The following is a 23,813-nucleotide window of genomic DNA, read 5'->3' as shown; positions in this document are numbered from 1 at the left end:
CCCACACAGCCCAGAAGATAAAAGCAAATGGGGTAGATCACACCACAAAGCAATCCTCAGCTTTCAGCGCTGATGAATTAAAAGCTCCTTGGCCTCTGAGTGAAAGGAAGTTTTCCCACACAATAGCTCAGATCCCATTAAAGCAATGACAAGCAACCACTTTGTGCTTCACTTCAAATTTAGCCAGGGGGGAAAATATTACTTTGCATGGCAAGATGAGATTGCTTTTAATTGAAACTCCTTCTGCACTGAGCTGCTGTTGACACGTAGTTTTCAATGAACAGTTCCAGGGGTTTTAATTCAGCTCTGCAAGTCAAGGCTGTGAAGTGAGGGGGGAAAATAACCCATCAAACCAAATAAATCTGAACTTCTGGCTAATCCTGGGAAGATTCAAATGGATTTAGGTGCAAGTCTGGGTGTTTGTTTTCCTTCATCTCCTTGATTCAATGTCTCCTTGCCATTTCCAAGCCCCACAAAGCAACCTGCACAGAGCTATGGTTGGGAGGGAGCTCTGAGGTCTCTAGTCCAACCCTTTCCTCAAAGCAGGGTCAAGTTGAAAGTCACACCTTGCTTGCTCAGAGCCTTGTATAGGTCACATGAACCAAGGTGGTGGCTGTAGAGCCTTGGTGGGAGGTTTGGGAAGTTGGGCTTTGCCTGCACCTGGGGTACACCCACCCTTGGTGTGAGAGGCACAGCCACACATCCACACAGCACAACAGCCTGGGACAGGGTGGGAAGAATACATCCCTGACAACTGACAGAGAAATAAATCAGCTAAAATCACAGACACAGACTGAATGGTGTTGCACTAAAAACAACTGGTTTATGGGCAAAGAGATTGCACTCCTTGCATGTATTTTATAAATCCAAGAGTTTAACAGTGGTCTAACTGAAATCACAATAGTCTCACCATCACTGGTCCATAACTAAGCCAGAAAAACATACATGCACTTGGTTTCTACCCCTTTTCCTGGGGTTTTGGTCACCCTTTCCTGCCCCTCTGGGTCCTGGGTGGTTCCACTCTGCTGTTGGGAGTGTTGTAGTGGTTCAGCTGTGTTGGGAGTTCATCAGGAGGAACATGTTCCTGTTACTGGTTTCTTCTTCCTTGGTCTAGGATCCACGTGAGGTTATTGTTGCATGTTTGCCAACGTGCTTTTGCACATGCTCATGGGCTGTTTTGGGATGACAACACAGCTTGAGAAGGGTTTTGAAAGCCTCAGAGCCCCAGATGAGCTCATCTGGCCAGAGACCCTTCTGTCCCTCGTCTCAAGGACCAATGGTGTGACAGGAAGGTAAAAGTACAAGATAAATATTTTATCATGCACAGAAAGGTTTTGGAAGGAGGATATGCACAGCCCAGGCATTCAAGGCACTTATTTATTGTCTCTTACCCAGTGCAGACCAAGGTATTTCAAACCTGCCATCCCCAACAAGACACACCAGGCTCTGTTGGCTCTGCAGGGTGGTGGACTCAGCTCCTGGAAATTCATCCTCAGTGTTGCTGAGCTGCCACCTTCCAATTCTCTGCTTTTTTTTTCCTTAGCATTTTATAGCTTTTTGCACAATTTTCCTCTCCAGCTCCTCATGCTGCTACCAACAGATGCTTCTGCATGATCTTCTTTGACTTCTATTGCAATGGGTTGGCTGGAGAGAAATTTCTTTCCTTGAAAGATTTTATTCAGCCTCATCCATCACAAGGTGCCAGTTTGAATCATAATGTGTGGATGGAGCCCCAAAAAGTATGGTTTAGGTTTTCACTGAAGCAGCAAAACCTTTGTGGAGCTGCTATAGGGTGAGATATAGAGACTGAGGCTTAGAAAGAGATTTAATGAATTTCCTCCAAGATGTTCCTGATCAACCAGTGATCAAGATGAAGCAATGTACAAGTGCACTTGTACCCCCCACAGTTCTGTGGGTCATGTCCACCCCAATAGAGTCAAACCCAAGGTTCTCAGTCCCTGGACTAAGGCTCTTGTTCTTTTCCAGCCAATGTCAGGGAGTGATGAGGTGGAGGTGGCTTTGCCCCCATGCAGACAGTGTGCAGGACCAGTCTCACCTTGAAGCTACCAACCACTCAATGAGCTGCTCAGCTTTATTTACAGAATAGTTTGAAACATCTTATTTCTCATCATAGAATCACAAAATCTTAAGGGTTAGATGGGGCTTTGAAAGATCATCTAGTCCAAACCACTTGCCAGAGCAGGACCTTCTAGAGTAGGTCACACAGGAACTCATCCAAGAACTTTGCTGTCATCTCCCCATCTGTGTTCTCAAAACTGATCTAAAAAAATAGCACTTAGACAGAAAAATCAAAGCCATTTCCTGAAAGTTTTTTCCAGCATCCTTTCCCATGGAAAAAATATCCCTTCAAGCCAGCAGCATGGCCAGGGAGGTCATGTCAGTGTAACCCATTGGGATTGCTCCAGTCAAGAGCAGGAGGGTGACTGGGGCATGTTTGCTTCCAGCAAACCCCACCATGGGAAAACCAGACAGTGAGGAGCAGCCCCTGCAGAGCTCCTTAAATCCCAGCTCAGGGCATAGAGTGGTCCAAGCTGCAGCTGGCAAGTCTTCCCAAAGATACCAATCATCTCATTACAGCCTGATTTAAGCACTAGAACTTTTATTGTCTTTGGTCCCTAGAGGTCAGTAGAAAGAACAGCCTGATTGTTGGGCAATTTGTTTGACTCCATGTAATAACATTTAAATGGCCCATGAAGACAAAACAAGATGCTCCATGCTTCAGTCTGACCAGGGGCTGCTTTTGTCCCTTTTCTTTTTGATCCCTGGTGATAAATATGCAACTCTCCCAGGCCCTTCAAGCTATTTGCTCTAATATATTAGCCACCACACTAGAGATAAGTGTAGCTCCATCTCTTAAGTTTTCTGAGGGTTCCTGTTAATTCTTTTGCTGAGACTTTTTGCAAGGAGTGAAGTGAAAAAGGGAAAAGCTGATTTGTGGATTTTCCCTTCCCTTTAGTAAAAAGAGATGATTTGGAGATTGTGCTACTGAGGTTTATGCATCAGAGATGCTTATAAGAGATTAAAATTGACCTAGATTAATTACCTACCCTACTGCACATCTGGGTGGCATTCCAGCCCTCTGGCAATCAGATCATAGAATCACATAATGGTGGGGGTTGGAAGGGACCTTTAGAGATCATCTAGTCCAACCCTCCTGCAGAAGCAGGGTCACCTAGATCAGGTCACATAGGAACATGTCCAGGCAGGTCTTGAAGACCTCCAAGGAAGGAGCCTCCCAGCAACTCACCCCACAGCCCTGAGAAGGTGGATTAGGCTCAGATTTGGGTAGGCAAACTTGCCATTAAGCCATGTCTTATTTGTGAGCAATTTGACACGAATAAACTGGGAAGAGTCATTAAAACTGATTTGGTGAATTAATTCTTCTAATGATTTAATGGAGAGAAAGAAGCTTGTGATGGCTTGTTGGGCTGCAGGAAGATCAGGTTGTGGATGTGGATGGATGAGTCACCTGGCAGTGCTCAGCTACATCTGCAGGCTGAGGGGATCTCCTCAGAGGGTTTTGGGAAGAGAAAGACACTGAAGAGCACAAAAAGACCAATTCCTCTGTCAGGAAGGATCTGGATAAACCCCAGTGTCTCCATCTGATGCACACATCAGAATTACAGGTGGGAAAGCAGCTTTGGAGGTCTCCAGTTCAAGTTTCTGATCAAAGATGGGCCATCTTCTAACTTAGCAGATTGCCCTTGACCACATCAAGCAGAATCTTGGGTATGTCCAAGGATGGAGAATCCATAGTGTCTCTGATCCCCTTTCCTTTTTTGTCCACTCTGACAGTGAAGAAGGCATTGACCACAGCATGGCACCAAAACTGGTCCCTAAGGAAGTCTCCAAAACCAGTTTTCCCAGCCCTTCTTGGCTAATTACTACTGATGGCACCAGGAGACACAAGAGCTGTCAGTGCCACTGCAAGGAGAGTGCAGGACCCAGCCCAAGGCTGCAAAGGGACAGGGCTGAGGGATGATAAAATGGCCTTTTGATATTTGCCTGGGAAAACACATATATAAATAAATATGGCAGAGCACAAGGTGAAGCTGTCAGATTCAGCTGCACTGTGGCTGCAGCTTTCCAAAGGTGTTTCCCTCCAGTCACTAACCTCTGAGGATAGTAGAAGAGCAGAAGATGACCACACCATGCAGGGGGCAGGGAGAACAGGCTGTTCTGCTGAGAGATCTCCAGCTAATGAGTTGGCTTTGTTTCCAAAAGGGCTGCCAGGATGAAATGGGGTCTCTCTTCCACTTCTTCATTTGAATTGGCTGGTGAAAACCTTTCTGTCTGTGTCATTTCTGTGATGAAAAGAGCAAAATGGGAAGAAAAGGAATGCACTTTCATTTATCTTTTAGTAGGGATTTTGGCTGAAGCTCAATAAAACCAAGGTAAATCAGGGGTTGTTATTAGGGCTTTCTAAAATAACATCTACCTGCTATCTTTCCTCTTATGTCTCTCATTTCTAGAGTAGATTAAAATTGTAGGAGGGAAGGAAACAACCTAACTGTGTCTTTTTTAAGTGGAGCATTTTGGGAATTCATTTTGTTTCTTATATTAAACAAAGCTTTTCTCATTGACCTTTTTTTGTCCCCCTTTTTAACTCCCATAAACCTACTGAGTCCACACAACTGGAATTGCTGAGTGTTTCATTTGATTCAAGACATCTCCCAAAACAGAACCCTCCTTCAAGATCTCCTCATCAGCTTTCAAACTGAATGGAGACGTGGGTGTCCAGAAAGGCAAGAGGCATGAGAAGGAGGCATATGCTTACTCACCACCTGCAATGAATAAATCCTACAGAGGGAGAAGAAAAAGCCTTTGTGTGGGCCTTTCAGCAAGATCTGACCAGCAACTGAGCAACAGGGAGCAAGAGCAGAGCTCCAAGCTCCAAAGTAGATGTTCTCCAACCACATGGTTGCTCCAGAAGATGATCTGTGCCTGGCAACTCTGCTCAGCATCAGTTTGGGTTTATACTTCCTTCCTGAACTAATGCATGCTACTACATGGGTCTCCTACAAGGACTACATGGGTTTCCAAACTGATGCATTTAAAGACACCTCCAGAATGTCACCCTGGCAATACTGCTGTGTTCTCCTCCAAGGTGCTGCACAGCCAAGAAGTTTTAAACCCACCTGATGAGAACTGAAATGGAACAGCAGCAAAACTGTGCAACATTGCTGAAAGGAAATGAGGGAAGGTGAAGGCTGTGCAGTTTCCTTTGCATCTCCACCATGGCTCCACCAAAACTGCATTTCCCAGATAAGATTGTCCCCTCTGTGTGCCATTTTCTGATGGTGGGCTCTGCAGAGAGCAGACACTTCAGTCTTGTGGTTTTGCTGTTGTTGCAGGCTGCAGGAGAGGTTAGTGCTTTGTTAACCAGCAGTGGGGGTTTAAAGGCTGTTCTTAAAGGCTTTCCTCCACCCTTTGCATCCAGCTCAGAACAGGAGCAAAGCTCCCTCCTACTCCTTCCATCCATAGCAATGACTATCGAGTTCCTGTGTGCCCTACTCTATATAGACCTGCTCTGGCAGGGGGTTGCACTGGATGAGCTTTCAAGGTCCCTTCCAACCCTTAAGATTCTGTGGCTCTGTGATGAGTAGACACCTTCTCCTCACCCATCACAATTTCCAGAAGGGGATGGTTTCAATAGAATGGTCTTTACCAGAAGATTCCACTTGAAAGCCACCCCACCGAGAGGATGGCTTCGCTCTGGCACTTCCAGGGGTACACACAAATCACATCCCTGCACCTCCAACATAAAGAGATCTCTTAGGACTGTGAGTTTAGGATTGAAGAGTCTAATAAGGGGAAAGAATTAAGCCTGCAATCACTTGGCCTGATTGAAATGAGGAGGGTTTTTTCCTCTTGCTTTGATTAAAATCAGCCGATTTTCCTTTCCACCTGTGTTCCTTATGCAGGCAGAATTCCCATTAACTTCAGCCAACGCTGGCTTTAACTTCTTGCAGCTTCAACTTCATGGCATGCCTTCATCTGGATGCCCACAGCTTCCTTAGCACCTTGCCACTCCTGTGATATTCATGATGATCTCTCTCCCTGTTCTCTACACCAGCCACCTCTGTTATTAACTGGACCTCCTGTGCCTTTCTCATTAAAGAACACTGACCTTCGTTATGCATTACAGGATCACAATGAATATTCATTACAGAATAGGGATGATACTGGGCTTACATTGTTCCCAGGAAGATTTAGGTCAGACATACAGGAAATTCTCCTTGTGCCAGGGACATTGATGAACTGGAAGGGTTTGGGGGTGGGAGAGGACACGTGTCCCATCGCTTGAGGCTTTCAAGCAGCCAGCCAGATATCAGGGGTGCATCAGGTAGAGCTGCTGCTGATCTGGGGCAGATAGGTAGGATCCTTGCCACCACTTGCATTTTTGCACAATTTCTATGAAAGTAGGAGCTGGAAATCTTCCAGTAACATCTACCAGTAGCCATCCAATAAAAGGAAGAGCTCGATGTTTAACAGCATGATTTTCAGGCTCTGGACTGATCATACAGTGATTAAATCAAAGAGAAGACCATTTAACCCAGGCAGTCACCACTGGCCAGAGATTCATTCTTCCAGCCCTGAACAAATGGCACAAAACACACTACTTGTCCCCACCACCATCACCCTGATGTATTCATTCATCTCCATGCAATCCTCCAGCAGCTACACTGAGCTCAGCCGCTCGCTTTGTGCTCAAGTGATAGCTGGTATAATGCTGAGCAATGAGGTGGGGAGATTGGGGAGCAGGCTGTGTTCTTGGACATTGAGAAGGCTGTGGGAGCCCCTGGAGCTGTGATGGCCACTTTCCTGCCCCTCATGGTTATTCACACCCTCCCCTTGACTTTAAGCAGGCATTCTTTTGAATGGGTTCAAAAGCAAAGGTGTAAACCCAGGGAGGAAAGGTCCATTGAAGGCACTAAAGCAAAGACAAAACTCAGTCAAGAGAGTCCTAAGTTGCTCATAACTAAATGCAGAGGAAAGATCTGTTGTTCTTTTTTTCTCAAGGCATCAGGTTTTGGCCACCATTAGAGGAACAAGCTGATAGCAAGAAAGACAACAGGGGCCAAACATGAGCTGTTGCATGGGTCTGACCTCAAGAGGAGCTGCAATAGGATTCTCATTTGGGTAGCAGGGTTATTTGTTTGGCCCTAAGCTGACACCTGTATGGTCAAGAGCAGACTATACTGAACAAAAGCTGTTAGCCCCAGCTGGGCCTCAAGCCCACAACGTGGCACTGACTTCCATCATGAGGGGTCTCCCTCTCTCCCTTGTCTGATCCAGCTGCCAAGGGTCAGACTCCTTGGGGAACAAAGCTAGGACTGGATAAAAACAAATGTGGGGTTTGTCTTGTGCTTCCCCTGGAAAAAAAACAAATAGAGTTTATCATGGTTCCACTTCTAATGAGTAAAATAAATGGTTGCTTGATTTTGAGAAGTCTGGTGAAATGGAAACAAACTCCCAGGACTAATATTCTGCTTGAAAAAATTAAACTGCACCTCAGAAGTTGAAGCATTGCCTTTAAAGACATGAGTAGTGCAGGAGTCTGAAAGCAAAGCGAGCCCTGAATTCTGCCCTTGCTCTCAGAGAGTTTGTTTTAACCACCAACTTGGCCATGCAGTCCTCACTGCAGCAAAGGACACCCAGAAACCATCATGGCAGCAGAATATCCCCAGTAAGCCTGTGCTCCCACCAGCAATGATGCATCCCTTCCCAGAAGTCAACGTGGTAGGTTCAAGCAGCCAAGACAAGGAGGAGGAAGTTAGGAAAGCAGCTGGGAAAGGCTATGAGAACATCTCTTTGGGCATCAGTTACGGTAAGTAACCCTACTTCCACCTTCACTTACCCCTTGGCATTTACTGGCTCATTGTGCTCTTTGCATGTATCACTAATGCCATTTGGCACAAAGCCCTTCAGCCCTCACATAGGATTATTGCCAGCATGGCCCTGGTGAACCCCCTACTCTGTTGTTCCTACTCTGTTGCTACAAAGAGGTCCCAGCAGTGCTCTTCTGTGCCAGCACCAGTATTTTCAGTGAGAGTGGGTGCCATGTCCTCCTTACATGCTGAGGCTGATCAGCATCTGGTCAGCAGAGAATCTGTTTCCTGCCCTTGATCCACAGCTCTAACCATCACTGGTTAAAGCTCATCTACAAGCACAGGGGTAGCATGTGAACTGCATCTTTGCTGGCTGCTGGAACAACCCCCTGTACCAGGACAGGCTGGGGGGTGACCTGCTGGAGAGCAGCTCCAGGAGAGGGACTTGGGAGTGCTGGTGGGCAGCAACTAACCATGAGCCAGCAATGTGCCCTTGTGGGCAAGAAGCCAATGGCAGCCTGGGGGCATCAAGAAGAGTGTGGGCAGCAGGTCAAGGGAGGTTGTGTTGCCTCTCTGCTCTGCCAGAGCTGCTGAGGCTTCATCTGGAGTCCTGTGGCCAGCTCTGGGCTCCCCAGCTCCAGAGGGACAGGGAAGTGCTGGAGAGAGGCCAGTGCAGGGACATCAAGATGCTGAGGGGATGGAACATGTGTGTGAGGAGGAAAGGCTGCAGGACCTGGGGCTGTTCAGCCTGGAGAAGGGAAGGATGAGGAGGGGAACTTATGAAAGCTCATCAGTCCCTAAAGGGTAGGTTTTGAGAGGATGGAACCAGTGGGGTAAGAGGCACAGGCTGCAACACAGGCAGTTCCACTGGCACAGGAGGAGAAAGTCCTTTGGTGCTGAGGGGAGGGAGCCCTGGCCCAGGCTGCCCAGGGAGGGTGTGGAGGCTCCTTCTCAGGAGGTTTCCAACCCCACCTGGACACATCCCTGTGCCCCCTGAGCCAGGGGAACCTGCTGGAGCAGGGGCTGGGGCTGGAGCAGCTCTAGAGGTCCTTTCACCCCCCACCAGTCTGGGAATCTGTGATCTTCAGCCTTACCTTCCACTTGCTCAACCCTCAATACAACACAACAGCAGAGAGGACAATTAATTAAACCATTGTGTCCTTGGCTACCAGCACTTGCTTCAGTTCTCAGGGGAGTTTCATCATGAAGTTCACCACCTACACATCCATTAGCCTGGATCCTGCCTTCATCATCCTTGTGATAGTCTTGAATGGATTTATCATTTACCTCCTCTGGAGCCAAAAGAGAAAAGCACAAACACAGAGAGCCCCTGGAATAAGCACATGGCTGAGGCAACCAAGATCTTGCACACAGTGCTCTCTATTTACATTATCTGTTGGCTACCCAGAATTGTCACTTGGATTGTCCTTTAAGCCCAGCTTTAAGAGCAGTATCATAGGTCCTCCCCCAGTACCTATGTCATTGTATTTGGGTACAAGAAAGTCAGACAATACCTTGCTGAAGCTTGCTAGAACCTGAGATGTGAGAAGCCTACCGTGAGCATGGAGATATAACCTTCCAAAAGCCTTCCTGGGTTCTTCATCTTTCCAGATGAAAAACATGCCTGCTGTGAGGGATTTCTTCAGGCATTTATAATAAGCCCCTTCCAGCTTTCTGGAAACATCTCCTGGATCATGCTTCAAATTCAAAGGGCTCCCATCAATTTTCTTCTTGCACCTTGTGATAACATTGTGGGCCACCATCAACCAGCTGAGAGAACTAATCAGAAGAAAAGACCCAGTGGACATCAAACAGTGGATTTGCCCCAGAGATGTGTCACAGAAAATACCCCACAGAAAGCTTACTTCAGAAGGCAAAGCAGCAGAGAAACATTTACCTTCAGTCAGATGAAAACAAATAGAAACACTCACAGCATCACCAGTCCAGGACAGCCCATAATAAACACGAGATGGAGCATCCATGGTCCCTAAGGACTTGTCACTGTTGAAAATGGTAAGAGGGTTGAGCATTGTCACAGACAGGAGAGTGTTTCCCTTTCCACAACAGCTCATTGAGAGAGAAAATAATGGCAAAAGGTCCAGATGTTGCACAGCTACAGAACTGTGAGATTCTAGGAGAGAATACTGCAAGATTATGTTTACAGAACTGACTTTAAGATGAAAACATGACCAGGCAAATGGTGCTATGCTTTAGAACTTTATGGCTTCCAGCACCAAACATTTCTTTCTCAACAAAACAGAAACCATGAAGTCACTATGCCAGGGAACATTTTCTGTCTGTTTTCATTCTGTGTATAACAGAGCAGACAAAATACAACTCCAAACCTTTATGGAGCTTCCCCTCTTAGCCCCAAGAGCAAGGGTCAAGGAATAAAAGAAGGAAAATATCCTGTGTGCCAGAAGAACTTTCTCTTCCCTCTCTTTCTGATTGATTTTTCTTTCCTTGGTTTCTTTTAATGCTGCCTAAAATCCTCCTTCTGCTCTCGTGTCCCCCCTCTAAGATGACAATCCCTGCAATGCAGGTGCTGGGGCTTTGGGGGGCTCTTCTCATCTGCCTTGTCCACATAAGCCTGCCAAATATTTGTATCTAGGCATCTTGTGTCATTTGGGGGTGTACATCTGTGGGATGACAACCTGTGTACAGCCCAGGGAGGATGCTAAGTGCTCAGGGCATTTTAACAGATCCTCAACAAGGGATGAGCTCTGCAGAAGTCCAGCCCAGGAGCTGCTCAGTCTCTGCACTGCCCTTTCCCTAATCAGTTGATTGCAGCTGACAGGTGAAAACCAGTGAATCCCTCTTATGGGGAGAGTGGTTTTGCACCTCCCTCCAGATGGTCAAGTTCAGCTTCTTTTCCTTTAGGCTCTACAACTCAGAGCAAAGATCATTTCTGAGCATCTTGAGCTCTGTAGGAGATAGATCCCTGGAGAAAGAGATCCCTGCAAAAGTGCATTTCTGACTGCTGTTGAGGGACAAATGTTACCTGGCTTTCCTTTTTCTTTTAGAGGCTCTGGGCTTTTATGACTCAATGCACAGTGAACATGTGAAAAAACCCAAGAGGCAGGAAGACTCCTGGTAGCCCCTGGCAAAGGCCATGTGTTAGCCTTGACCTCTTCCCAGGGGTGCAATCTGCATTCCCCTGGCTGCCCCTGCAGCCCAGGGCACCATGTGAACTCCAACCACTCACCCCCACAATCCACTGTGGGGCTACACCACCACCAGTGACTCATAGCCTCCTGGAAACTCTTAGATATCTTCTTGATCTTGCAGTTGACCTTGCCAGGAAGGCAGATAGTAAAATATTTCAGGGGAAAGGTGTGGGGGGGAAATGGATTCTCCCTCTGAATTCTTCTGGGCAGCTTTTAAAATGCCCCCTGGAAAGCTGCTAGATTTCACGTGCCTCAAATCTAATCCAGCCTGACAGTCCTCACAATCCTGTGTTTCCCCTTTTATCCACAGATTAGTACAAAGAGACAACTCCTCTGTTCCTTTTCCCACACTGCCCCAGTATCACTATCCAGGGGCAGCACTTGTTGGGAAGGGAAGGCAAATGAGTCCCGAAATCTAACACAGGTGATGATGAATGCAGTACCAGCAAGGACTCCACAACCTGCTGGACCCCCACTAAGTGCTTTAGTTGTAAGGATTTTTTTAAAGCTTCTATTTAAATAAAGATCCTCTGCCTTCTCCTGCTCTCCTCCAACTTCCCCCAGCACTGTAATTTATTTGGATTAGCTCCAGGGAGATGAAAGTAGCCTTGATGCTCTCAGTTATCTATGAACTCCAAGCAGCTCAAGTAGAAAAGCAAATATTCCACGTTGCTGATGCAGTTTGCACAGCTCTTGGCCAGCTGTCAGCAAGGACCTGAAATGGAGTAGTGTTATTTCCAAGCCAGGTAAAGAGATTGCCCATGCTGCATTCCAACTCACCTCTTCCTGTACATACAATTCCTTCTGCTTCATTTCATGGTCATTTGCAGAACTGTATAAGAATTTGGGTTGAAAGGTGCTTTGTCCAGTGTTGAATGGCTCCAAGGAAAGCAATGCCCTCACCTCTCTGGGCTTGTGGTCCAGACTTTCACCATCCTCACAGTGAAAGCATTGTTCCTTGAACCTCATCAGAATTGTTACAACTTACACCAGAGCCCTCTTGTCCTTTCATCTAATGCCTCTATAAAACTATGTAGCTGAAAAGAGCAATTAGATCTTCCTCAGCCTTCCCTTCTCCAGGCTCTAGCAAGGCAGCTCTCTCAGCCTCTCCTCTTATGTCCTGTGCTCCAGCCTCCTAACCCTAGCATCATAGAATCATTACAGCTGAAAAAGACCTTTAAGGTCATCAAGCCCAACCACTTGCCTCACACTGCCAGGCCCATCACTAACCTAACCCATGGCCCTCAGCATCTCAGCTGTGCATCTCTGTAGTACCTCCGGGGATGAGGACTCCTCCACCTCCCTGGCACAGGGGCTGACAACCCTCTTGGCAAAAAATTTCTCCCTAATATTCAATCTAAACTTCCTCTGGGGTAACATGAGCACATTTCCTTGTGTCTTGTCATTCATTACTGGGGAGAAGATATAGTCCCCACCTTGCTACAACTCCCTTTCAGGTTGTTGTAGAGAGTGAACACATCTCCCTTCAGCCTCCTCTTCTCTAAACCCTGTTCATTAGGGCATTCATATGGTGCTATGCACAAAGCAAGACCTCATCTGTCAAGTCATTCATATTCAAGACAGACAGATGAAGAAGTGCAGAGAGTCTGGCTTTCAGTAGGGTAGTGAGCAAGAAGAGCTGGGATTGCTCAGCCTCATAGAGGAAGTCTGAAAGGGAGATGAACTCAGGCAGACAAAGGGTCCACTCTTGGGTTACACCAGTGTTTTCTAAAGCTGCTGTTCCACAGACACCACTTTGGGTGATACAAAGGTTATGAGAAGCCCCTGTTGTTTCTCTGGCCCAGTACACTGTGTATTCGGGAGCAGAGAGGTGAAGGCACAGGTGAAGGGATGCTGAGGATGGCGGGACAAAGCTCTCAGAGGAGGGGAGGCTTTGCCCCAGAGACAACATCTGAGAGAAGCACATTATAGCCTCTAGTCAAGACAAAGTAAAACCACTTTTGTTCTGTATTGCATCCAGAAAGAGAAATGCAGGCTATGACTCAACCTGCTCACACCGAAGCCAAGATGTTAAATGGTGAGCAACATTCCCATTAAGTGGAGTTTCCAATCCAGCTAAGCACATTTGATTTAAGTAACTTGGCTGGAAACATGGGGCTTTGCCACTAAAGCCTTACCTCAAGCAGCAAGTGCATTCCAGCTGCAAATGCCCATCGGTCCCTGGGGGCCAGCCTCAGGGAGGTATCGCTGGGTTACAGACACTCTTCTCTCTACCTGCTCACATGCAACACAGAAAACAAACTGCATTTTGACATCTCTGGTTTTCTTTTCCCTTCCCTGGTTGGTGGGTGTGTGGAGAGAGAACAGCTTTTCATTATTTTGTGCTGGGAAGTCTGATCATCTGGGGCTTTGGTCACTACTGGTGTGTTGTCAGCTGAGTCACGGGCTTTGCAGGACGTTTATCTCTAATGGAGATGACTGCCCTGAGAAGGAGACAGCCCTTTTAATTAAATAGGTTTGAATGGAAACAACAGAAGGGATAGGTGAAATGAAACTGAGGCTGCAGGGACAGGCTTCTTAACTAATGACTTCTGAATTGGTTACAATTTACAGTTTGAAAAGATCCAGGAAACTCAGCTCTTGACAAGCAGCTCGGAGGGCCAGAGAAGAGCATGGTGTGAAAAAGATCTCCAGAATGATAGCAACTCCTGAACATTAACACCATGGCTCTTTATAGAATGCTTGTCCTCCCCAGGGCTGACTTTGTGTGGAAGGCTGATACTTTTATCTCTGATTTTCAGCTACAAAAAGCCAGGCATGGAAAAGGCACGGATGAGGTGCTGGGACTAAGCTCAGATGAGCTACGTGGAGTTAGTCAAGGATGATTCCAGCAGAAAACATGGGTCTAGAAGTGCAAGTCTTTTCTGGGAATGTGTCTGTTTCCAAGAAATGTTGGTTAGAAGCCATTTGGTATCATTTATAGCCAAAAAGAAACCAGTGCAGACGAATTGTTGGACAGACAGGCACACGAACAGACGCAGCCACAGCTACATGGTCTAAACCAGGTGGTCAGGGCATTAACCATGGACAGCCCCTGCTTGAAATCAGGGACATCCAAATCCACTCACCCTGCATGGCTTCCGAAGTGACTTTCAAATCCACTCACATGGCTTTCAAAGTGCCTTTGAAAGGTTTTGGTTTTCCTTCAGTGCACACCAGGATATGGCCGAGGGTCACTTCTCACCCACGCTGCTCCTGCAGCTCAAGCCAGCGCCCTGTCTGAGGTTTCAAACCTTCCCTCACCTTTTCAGGCCAAAGGAATCTTTATCTGTTCACCAAGTCTCACTCCCTGCAGCACCCAGCCAGTCACACTCATCCCTAGAAGCAGCTGTGCCTGAACTAGACCAGAACTACAAATCCTCAGAGCAGAAATGAGCTGCCACAAAACCCAACCCAGCAGGACAAAGCACAGAAGGTGACAGTATCCCATTTGCTAACGAGAGCTCAGCTGATGATTGTGGTCACCTGAAGTCTGTAGAGAGAAGGAAAATAAGGGGAGGAAAGCAGGAGCTCATACATAGTGGTTTTTTCCTCACAGAACCTCCAATTAAAGCTCTGTTAGCCTTCTCACAGCCTAATCAAAGCAAGACCACAAAGCTGCACTCACCTTGAGCAGCAACCTGGGAGCACAGAGGAGACAGAAATGCAGGCAGAGCTTTGGCAAATTAACCTCTTTGCATAAAATAACTCTAGAACAAGAGACCAACACAAGCAGAACCTAATTTCCCCTGGTATTCACACATGTCCTAATTTTGTGGTTTTGTTTTCACGATCTAAGTCTCCATTTTAACCATGTCTGTTGCTTTTATTTCAATTTCTCTGTGAAAAGTCATTTAAAAGCAACAATAAACCATATTATTTCTCTTAAAATCATCAGTCCAAAGAGTGAGAACAAAGCATCAGGGTCTCAACAGACCATGACAGATCTCTCAAGCTTCTTTAGAGGCTTTGGGAAGGTGTTGAGCTACCACGTGGTGCAGGAAGATGCAGAGTGTAGTTCACCTCACATGTAGGTTTACCAGGTCATTGCTCTGTGGATATAAAATATACTTGCAGCTCTTGTAACTCCCAAATCCAACACCTCCCAGAGTCTTATCCTGCAATGCACAGAGTGCTTCCTGGAATCACAGAATCTCAAGGGCTGGAAGGGAGCCGGAAAGCTCATCCAGTGCAACCCCCCTGCCAGAGCAGCACCACCTAGAGCAGGGCACACAGGGACTCATCCAGCTGGGTTGGAATGTCTCCAGAGAAGGAGCCTCCACAGCCCTTCAGCTGGGGGGGTACGGGGGGAGGGGGGGTCAGGGCAGGATGGGGGTCTGGGGGGGTCTGGTTTGTGTTTGGGGGTGCAGGGGGAGGTTTGTGGGTGCAGGGGGAGGTTTGGGGGTGCATGGGGAGATTTGGGGTGTGTTTGGGGGTGCTGAGGGAGGTTTGTGGGTCCAGGGGGAGTTTGGGGGGTCTGGGCTGTGTTTGGGGGTGCAGGGGGAGGTTTGGGGGGTCTGGGCTGTGTTTGGGGGTGCAGGAGGAGATTTGTGGGTGCAGGGAGAGGTTTGGGGATCTGGGCTGTGTTTGTGGGTGGAGGGGGCATTGGGGGTGCAGGGGGATTGTGAGTAAAGGGGGACGTTTGGGGGTGCAGGGGGGATTTGGAGGCGTTTGGGGGAGGTTTTAGGGGTGCTTTGGGGGCCACCTTGGTGCCCTCGGCTGGGGGGGTGATGTCACTGAGCAGATGAGCCAGTGCCCCTGCCAGTGCTCCCTCACCTCAACAGGGAAGGAATTCTTTCTTGTGTTTCTCTGGAACCTCTTCTGTTCCAGCTTATACCCATTGTCCTATCATTGGCCATCACTGAGAACAGCCTGGCTCCAGCCTCCTCACACCCACCCTTCACATATATGTAACGTGAACGAGGTCACCCCTCAGTCTCCTCCAAGCTCCAGAGCCCCAGCTCCCTCAGCCTTTCATCACAAGGGAGATGCTCCACTCCATCGTCTTTGTGTCCCTGCACTGAACTCTCTCCAGCAGCTCCAGCAGGTGCTGGAGCCTGGTTTTGTGCCCACTGGCACAGAGGAGTGCATCCAGACACACTTCCATTCATTAGCACATTTATAAACGAGGCTTTGGAAGAAGAGCAGAGTTCCAAATCCAAGTGGGAGGGAGCAGGCAAGCAGGTCTTGCATTCCTTCTCCTGTAAATGCATTGTTACATGTTACATCCACGCTGTAAATTCAGGCATGCCCAGGCACTGGAATCAGCCATGTGAGAAAAATTGTTAGAAAGTTCCCCAGCACACATTTGGGTGCCAATTTGTGTTTTCCTAGATAATTCCCAGGCACAGTTCAAAGCACAGAACAGTCCAAGAAAAAGCTCCCTGCAGGCAGTTTGCATCCAGCCACCCTCTTCTGGAAAGCAAGACAGTTTACAAGCATGGAAGAGGGCACTTTGTGCCAGCTGGCCACGGGGCCCAGGATACATTTAGTTCCTGGATGCACTTGGTTTATTAGCACAGATGAAGCTGAACTGCTTCTACTGAAGAGTCTCGTAACGGGCCATCGATACGTGACACCACCGTACGCTGAGTGAATCCAGCCCTCTGGGACTGCACTGCCAGCTGGATTCATTCTCCTTGCCCTTACAAAGAAGTGACACTCACACAAACCTGTATCAGCCTGGGGCTGTTCAGCCTGGGGAAGAGAAGACTAAGAGAGGATCTCATCAACACTTATCAGTAGCTAAAGGGTGGGTATTAGGAGGATGGGGCAGCACTTTTCCCGGTGGTGGCCAGTGCGAGGACAAGGGGTAATGGGCACAAACTGCAACACAGGCTGTGCCACTGGCACAGGAGGAGAAACCCCTTTGGTGCTGAGGGGAGGGAGCCCTGGCCCAGGCTGCCCAGGGAGGGTGTGGAGGCTCCTTCTTGGGAGGTTTCCAACCCCACCTGGACACGTTCCTGTGCCCCCTGAGCCAGGGGAAGCTGCTTTAGCCCTCCAACCCCTATAATTCTATGATTCTATATAATTCCCACATACAACGATGCATTTGAGGGGAGAATGTGCTGTTTGACCTCTTATCAAAACAAGGAATCATTTGAAAAGCCACATGTTTCCCCCCCCCAAGCTGCCCCATGGTCAGGCACTGCCCCTGTGCTGGTGCAGCAAAGGGCAGAGGTTTGGAAGTTGTGGGTTACTACAATCCTGCTGCAGAGTGGTGTCTGCAAGACTGAGGGGGACAAGTCTCATGGTGAGAGCAGTCACTTTGCAGCTCATTACAGCCTTCAAGTCAACAAAATCCTCTGAAATCTAAACGGTTAGGAAAGAAACCAGGGGGAATTTTCCCAGATTTAAGCTGGGAAAAAATATAAAAGGGCATCTGAGAAATACAGCCCAGGGGATGTAAAACGTTTGTGAGGAAGATCCCAGTGCAGTAAAGGAACTGACCTCAGCATCCGAGTCATCTGTGGAGCTTAAGCTCAGTTTGTGCATGGCAGAATGGTGACATCTACAGGAAAAGCCTCATGTGCAGCCAGGAGAGGAGCTGGTGACATCCCATCGTGAACAGCAGCATAGAGATGGTGTAAGCAAATAAAACACACATCACTCACAAAGGGCAAGGTCACCAGCTGGCTGATGAGGACATGGGATGGGCAGCAAGTCCCTTTGCATCTGCTGCAGCCGCTACTACCCAGCAAAGCCAGAAAGGCAAAACTCCTGTAACCCTGCTGCTTTCTGGATGCACCTTCAGAGCTTTGGAATCATAGAATCATAGAGTCACTTCAGCTGGAAGAGACCTTTAAGGTCATCGAGTCCTATCAACCACCAGCCCATTTCCCTCCGTGCAACATCCACCTGGCTCTGAAACCCCTCCAGGGACAGTGACTCCAGCACCTCCCTGGGCAGCCCCTTCCAGTGCCTGACAGCCCTGGCAGTAAAGGAATTCCTCCTCACATCCAGCCTGAACATCCCCTGCTGCAACTTGAGGCTGTTTCCTCTTGTTCTACTGCTTGTTACTGGGGAGAACAGACCAACCCCCACCTTGCCACAGCTTCCTTTCAGGTAGTTGTAGAGAGTGAGGAGGTCTTCCCTGAGCCTTCTTTTCTCCAGGCTCAACAGCCCCAGATTCCTCAGCCCTTCCTCATCTGAGACATGCTCCAAATCCTTTCCTAGCTTGGCAGCCCATCTCTGGATCCTCTCCAACACCTCAATATCCTTCTGGTAGAGAGGGGTCCAAAACTGGACAAGCTTTCAAGCTTCAAGCTTTGCTTGGTGTCTGCCTGTGTGTGGCTCCAGGAAACTGATAGTTGTGGACCCAGCTTGCCTCAGACTGAATTCCACCCAGACTAACCCAGAGGAGTTTGGGAGAACACTCCACATAGCCTGAAGATAACCACTGTGAAAGCTTCCCTTCAGAATTTATCTAATTGTGCAGAGGTGCAATTTCCCTTTGCCTTAACACCCACCATGCATGACCTTTCTGACCACTCAGTGAGTATTAGACTGAGTGTGCTGGTGTGTGCTAGGGTAAAGTTAACTTTTATCAGAGTAGCTGGTCTGGGCTGCTTTGGGTTTGTGCTGGGAACAGTGCTGATAACACAGAGATGTTTTGGTTACCCCTGAGCAGAGCTTACACAGAGCCAAGGCCTTTTCTGCTCCTCATCTCATCCACCAGTGAGTGGGCTGGGGATGCACAAGGAGTTTGGGGGGGGGACACAGCTGGGACAGCTGCCCCCAACTGACCCAGGGGATGTCCCAGACCATGTGGGGCCATGCTCAGCAGGTAAAGCTGCAGAAGGGCGGAGGAAGGGGGGAGTGGTGTTTGTCTTCCCCATTACACATGATGCAGCTCTGCTGTCCTGGGGATGGCTGAACACCTGCAATGGGACGTGGGGAGTGAATTCTTTGTTGTGCTTTGCTTGTGTGAACAGCTGCTGCTTTCCCTGTTAAGCTGTCCTTATCTCAACCCACAGGTTTTCCTCACTTTTACCCTTTGATTCTCTCCCCAATCCCAATGGAGAGGAGTGGGCAAGTGGCTGTGGGGGGCTTAGTTGCCATCTGGGGTTAAACCATGACACGTGGCAAGACAGAAGCAGAGTAGAGGTAACCCAGTTTGAGCAGAGTGTGGACAAAGGAGCCACCTCATTGATTCCTAAAATGAGATTTGAAAGATGACTACTAAAATAGAACTTTGTAATAAAACATCCAGGCTGTAGTTCAGCTCCTTTTTGAGAGTCACAGACTCACTGAGGTTCAAAAAGACCTTTAAGATCGATTCCAACTGTGAACCCAGCACTGCCACATCCACTAAACCATGTCCCTCAGTGCCACAGCTACATGGCTTTTAAATCTCTCGAGAGATGATGACTCCAGCACTGCCCTGAGCAGCCTGTGCCAGGGCTTGACAACTCTTTTGGGGAAAAATTTGTTCCCAATCTGAAATCTAAACCTTCCCTGGAACAACTTGAGGATATTTCCCCTTGTCCTGTCGCTTGTTACTTGGGAGATCAACCAGCACCTCGCCACAACCTCCTTTCAGAGAGTTGTAGAGAGCAATAAGGTCTCCCCTCAGCCTTTTCTCCAGGCTTTTCCCATTTATCTGTGTTGCCAGTTGCACATTGTTAAGATTCAGCACATTTCTTAGCAGGAGTTTTTTTCTGTGGCAGAGAGATATGAATTTCACTCGAGCTCATGACAGTGTGCACAGGCAGCTGTGCAGTCCACACTAATGGCTAATTAGCTAAAACAGTCCTTTTGATTATGTCTAGATGCCCAACAATCTCTAATTTCCACTTTCAATTTATTAAAACTTCTCCCCTGACAACAAACAGTGCTTTACAAGGCCACACTAAAGGCACTTCTGAAGAAAGGGCTACATCAGTCAGAGCTTGGCAACCACAAATCAAGTCAAAACGAGTAAAAACCAAAATCCTTACCTTCTCATTCACAGAACTGGGGCAGAGCCTCACAAATGGCTTCAGATCTAACAGTGAGAGACCATACAGAGGTGGGAAGTGTGTTCTCCACCCCTAGTGCAAGTTTCTACAGCATCTTCTTGTGCTTATTACTTGTTCTGAACTGGCAAAGAATCAAATCCAGAATAAATTTATATATCTTAAAAAAACCCTCAAAGAGTTTTCAGGTACAATGATGGAGCTTTGCTACCAGCAATAGAGAAGCAAAAGGAGGCAGATCCTCCAGTTGTTTGCACACCAACATTACATCAACCTAAAGCAATTATCAATAAACACCTGGAGCCCCCTTTAGTGGTTTGGCCTGGGCCAGGTTTTGGTAGTGGGGGGCTACAGGGGTGGCTTCTTTAAACAAAGAGCTGTCAGAAGCTTCCCCTGGAGCTGACAGGGCTAAGGCCAGTCTGTGACCTGTGGTGCAGCCCATGGTGAGGCAGCTGTGCCCCTGCAGCCCAGGGAGGCCCCAGGGAGCAGAGACCCACTCACAGCCCACGCAGGAGCCCACACTGGAGTGGGTGATGCCTGAAGGAGGCTGTGACTCTGTGGGAAGCTCAGCCTGGAGCAAGTTCCTGGCAGGACCTGGAAGCCCATGGGGAGAGAGGAGCCCAGGCCAGAGCAGGTTTGCTGTCAGGACTTGTGATCCTGGGAGGGACCCAGGCTGGAGCAGTCTGTCCCTGAAGGACTGTTCTCCCCGTGGATGACCCAGGCAGGGGCATCACAGGGGCAGGGTGTGAGGAGCTGCCCCTGTGACAGGTCCCATGCTGGAGCAGTTCATGGAGCCACAGCCCACGGGAAGGAGCCACGCTGGAGAAGTTTGTGGAGGACATGAGATAGTTTTAGGCCAGACTAGGGTGAAGGTCTCTGATTTTGTCACAGGCAAAGTCCTTTTCACAGAATCACAGAAAGGTAGGGGTTGGAAGGGACCTTTAGAGCTCATCCAGTCCAACCCCCCTGCAGAAGCAGGGTCACCTAGATCAGGTCACACAGGAACGTGTCCAGGTGGGTCTTGAAGACCTCCAAGGAAGGAGCCTCCACACCCTCCCTGGGCAGCCTGTGCCAGGGCTCCCTCACTGAAACACTGAAATAGTTTTTTTCTTATATTTAAATAGAACTTTTTGTGTTCCAGCTTCATCCCATCACCCCTTGTCCTGTTGCTGGCTACTATAGAAAAAAGGGATGCCCCAATCTCCTGACACCCACCCTGTAGATATTTATAAATGTTAATAAGGATCCCTTTTGGTTCAGCCCATGTGAAGAATTAATTTCTTCAGCTGATGTGCTGCTGAGCCTGGCAGCTTCAGCTTGATTACATGTCTACACACCACAGATCGAAGATACAGATTATTTACAGGTGTAACTTAAGCTTCACTGGCAGGGATGCTCTTCCAGTGGGCTGGGACTCCCCTGGGGTGGCCCCACTGCTATGAACCAAGGTGCAGGGTCACAGCTGAAGAGGTTGCATGTGGGCCAACACAGATGCCCACCCCACCTAGGGGAATTACCTCACTAGCTGCCTCAGCAGCTTTGTCCATCGTCCAGGCACCGCATTACAGGTGCTTTTCACAGAATCCCAGAGTGGTGAAGAGACCTCCAGAGCTCAACCAGCCCCAGCCCCTGCTACAGCAGCTTCCCCTGGCTCAGGGGGCACAGGAACGTGTCCAGGTAGGTTTGGAAACCTCCTGAGAAGGAGCCTCCACACCCTCCCTGGGCAGCCTGGGCCAGGGCTCCCTCCCCTCAGCACCAAAGGACTTTCTCCTCCTGTACCAGGGGCACTGCCTGTGTTCCAGCTTGTGCCTGTTAACCCTGTCCTGGCACTTGAGACAGAAGAAAGAAGTGCCATCGTGTCCTCTTCACAAACATCTTTTAAATACTTGTGTTAATGAGATCTCCCCTGAGGCTTCTCTTCTTCAGGTTGAACAGCCCCAGGTCCCACAGCCTTCCCTCCTCACACACATGTTCCAGTCCCCTCAGCATCTTGGTGTCCCTGCACTGGCCTCTCTCCAGCACTTCCCTGTCCCTCTGGAGCTGGGGAGCCCAGAACTGGACACAGGACTCCAGATGAGGCCTCAGCAGGGCAGAGCAGAGGGGCAGCACAACCTCCCTGACCCTGCTGCCCACACTCATCTTGATACCCCCAGGCTGCTATTGGCTTCTTGCCCACGAGGCCACGTTGACTGACATGTTTATTTGCTTCCCACCCACCAGCACTGCGAGAACCCCCAGAGCTGCTCTCAGCAGGCCACCCCTGGGAGGTGCCGGTGGCCGTTCCTCGCCTCACGCCGCCATCGCTCCCGCTCCCTGACGAGCCCTCACGGCCGCGCCCAACCGCCAGGCCCCCTCCGCGCACGAGCTGCCCTCCGCCGCGCCCGCCTCAGCGCAGCCCCGCCGCAGGCACGCAGCGGGCAGCCCGCGCGCGGGGCCCTGGCGGCGGGGAGGAGATGGGACGTACCAACTGGCGCCGCCCTCCCCCGCCCCCCCCTCCCCGGGGCCCGCGTGGGCGGGGCCGTGCCGTGCCGTGCCGTGCCGTGCCGGGCTGTGCCGTGCCGTGCCGTGGGAGGGCCGCAGCATGGACGCGGCTCTGTTGGCCGCCGCCGCCGCGCTGCTCGCGGTTCTCCTCTTCTTCGCCACCCGCCTCCGCAGCCAGGCGAGGGCAGGTGGGTCACGGCCCGCCCGGGCCTTCCCTCCCCCTGCCCCCGGGGCCGCTGCCCGCCCCGTTGCGGTGGGGCGCGCTCCGGCGGGCCCGCCCCTGCTCTCAGCGGGGTCTGGGGAGGGCAGCGCGGCTCCCGAGGCCTTTCCGTGACGGGGAGCTGCTGTGGCGGGAGGGGGCCCGGTGGTTCCCCCGGGATCCCGGATGTCCTCCCCTTCGCTCCGCCCGCCGGGGTCTCCCCTTAGGCCCAGCGGGGGGAGCCCCGGGCGGCGGCGAGGCCTGGGCCCGGTGCCCAGCCCCAGGCGGTGCCAGGTTGAGGGTTTTACCCGTGGTGTTGAAAGCTTGGTCGGGTTCATGCTCTCGGGCCTGGCGGGCGGGTGGAGGGAAGGTATCCCTGAGGTTCCTCCTGCCAATGAGGAGTGAAATCCCCCAGCGTGAGGGGACAGCCCAGCCTTGGCTGCCAGGCGAATCCTCACCCCTGCACCTCCCAGGCAGGTCGAGTAACGTTCCTGTTGTCAGACCTGGAAGGCAAGACAGTCCTTCAGTGCTTGTACTCGATGATCTTAAAGGTCTTTTCCAGCCGTGATGGTTCTAATGATTCTGCCTCTGTCAGATTCTCTCCTGCCTGACAAGACAGTAAGGGGAAAAGTCAGATGCAACTTAGCCTTGTTGTGTTTTCACAGTGGCACGTTGCTTAGCTGTGAGTCTCAAATTCAGATGCTTAGCCGGGACAAACACTGAGGCTTTGTCAATGTAACAACACCAATTTCCAGGATTTGGGTGCTTTGGGGGTTTTATTCCTTTTATTCTGATGGACATGGTAGCTTTGATAATTAAGACAGATAAAACCCTTCTAATATGAACACTCCTGTTACTTCAAGAGGATATGCTGGTAAGAACTTTGTGTTAAAAGCAGGTTTATACTGATAGTAATTTTCCTACCACACCTTTCCTTGTGTAGACCTGATCTAAATCTTCTGATTTCAAAAGCTTGGCAACTGGTGAAGTTTCCTTGGATTCCTAGGGGCTTAGAGCTGAGCTCTTGGTAAAAGTGAGTGATGCATGTCCCAGAGAAATGAGACTGCTGGAAAGAAGCTCTTTCCTGAGTTTGACTTTGATCATGACAGAGGTAAATCAGGGACTGAGAGAATTTCATTTCTGCTTTTAAGCATCC

At 49.4% G+C, this 23,813-nt stretch overlaps 1 protein-coding gene across 2 annotated transcripts in view; it reads left to right on the top strand.

Annotated features, from left to right (window-relative positions):
• Positions 1 to 22,481: 22,481 nt before the first annotated feature.
• Positions 22,482 to 23,813, top strand: part of DDRGK1 (DDRGK domain containing 1) — a 45,345-nt gene continuing 44,013 nt past the window's right edge. For both annotated transcript variants that reach the window (XM_061994287.1, XM_061994285.1), the window contains exon 1: positions 22,482 to 22,646. In XM_061994287.1, the coding sequence (XP_061850271.1) occupies positions 22,559 to 22,646 (88 nt within the window). In that variant the 5' untranslated portion in view covers positions 22,482 to 22,558. The remainder of the gene's footprint in view (positions 22,647 to 23,813) is intronic.

Source organism: Colius striatus, chromosome 3, assembly GCF_028858725.1.
Source record: "Colius striatus isolate bColStr4 chromosome 3, bColStr4.1.hap1, whole genome shotgun sequence".
In the NCBI taxonomy this organism is placed as follows: domain Eukaryota; kingdom Metazoa; phylum Chordata; class Aves; order Coliiformes; family Coliidae; genus Colius; species Colius striatus.
Note: the sequence above shows the minus strand (reverse complement) of the source record. Positions and strands in the feature narration are given on the sequence as shown.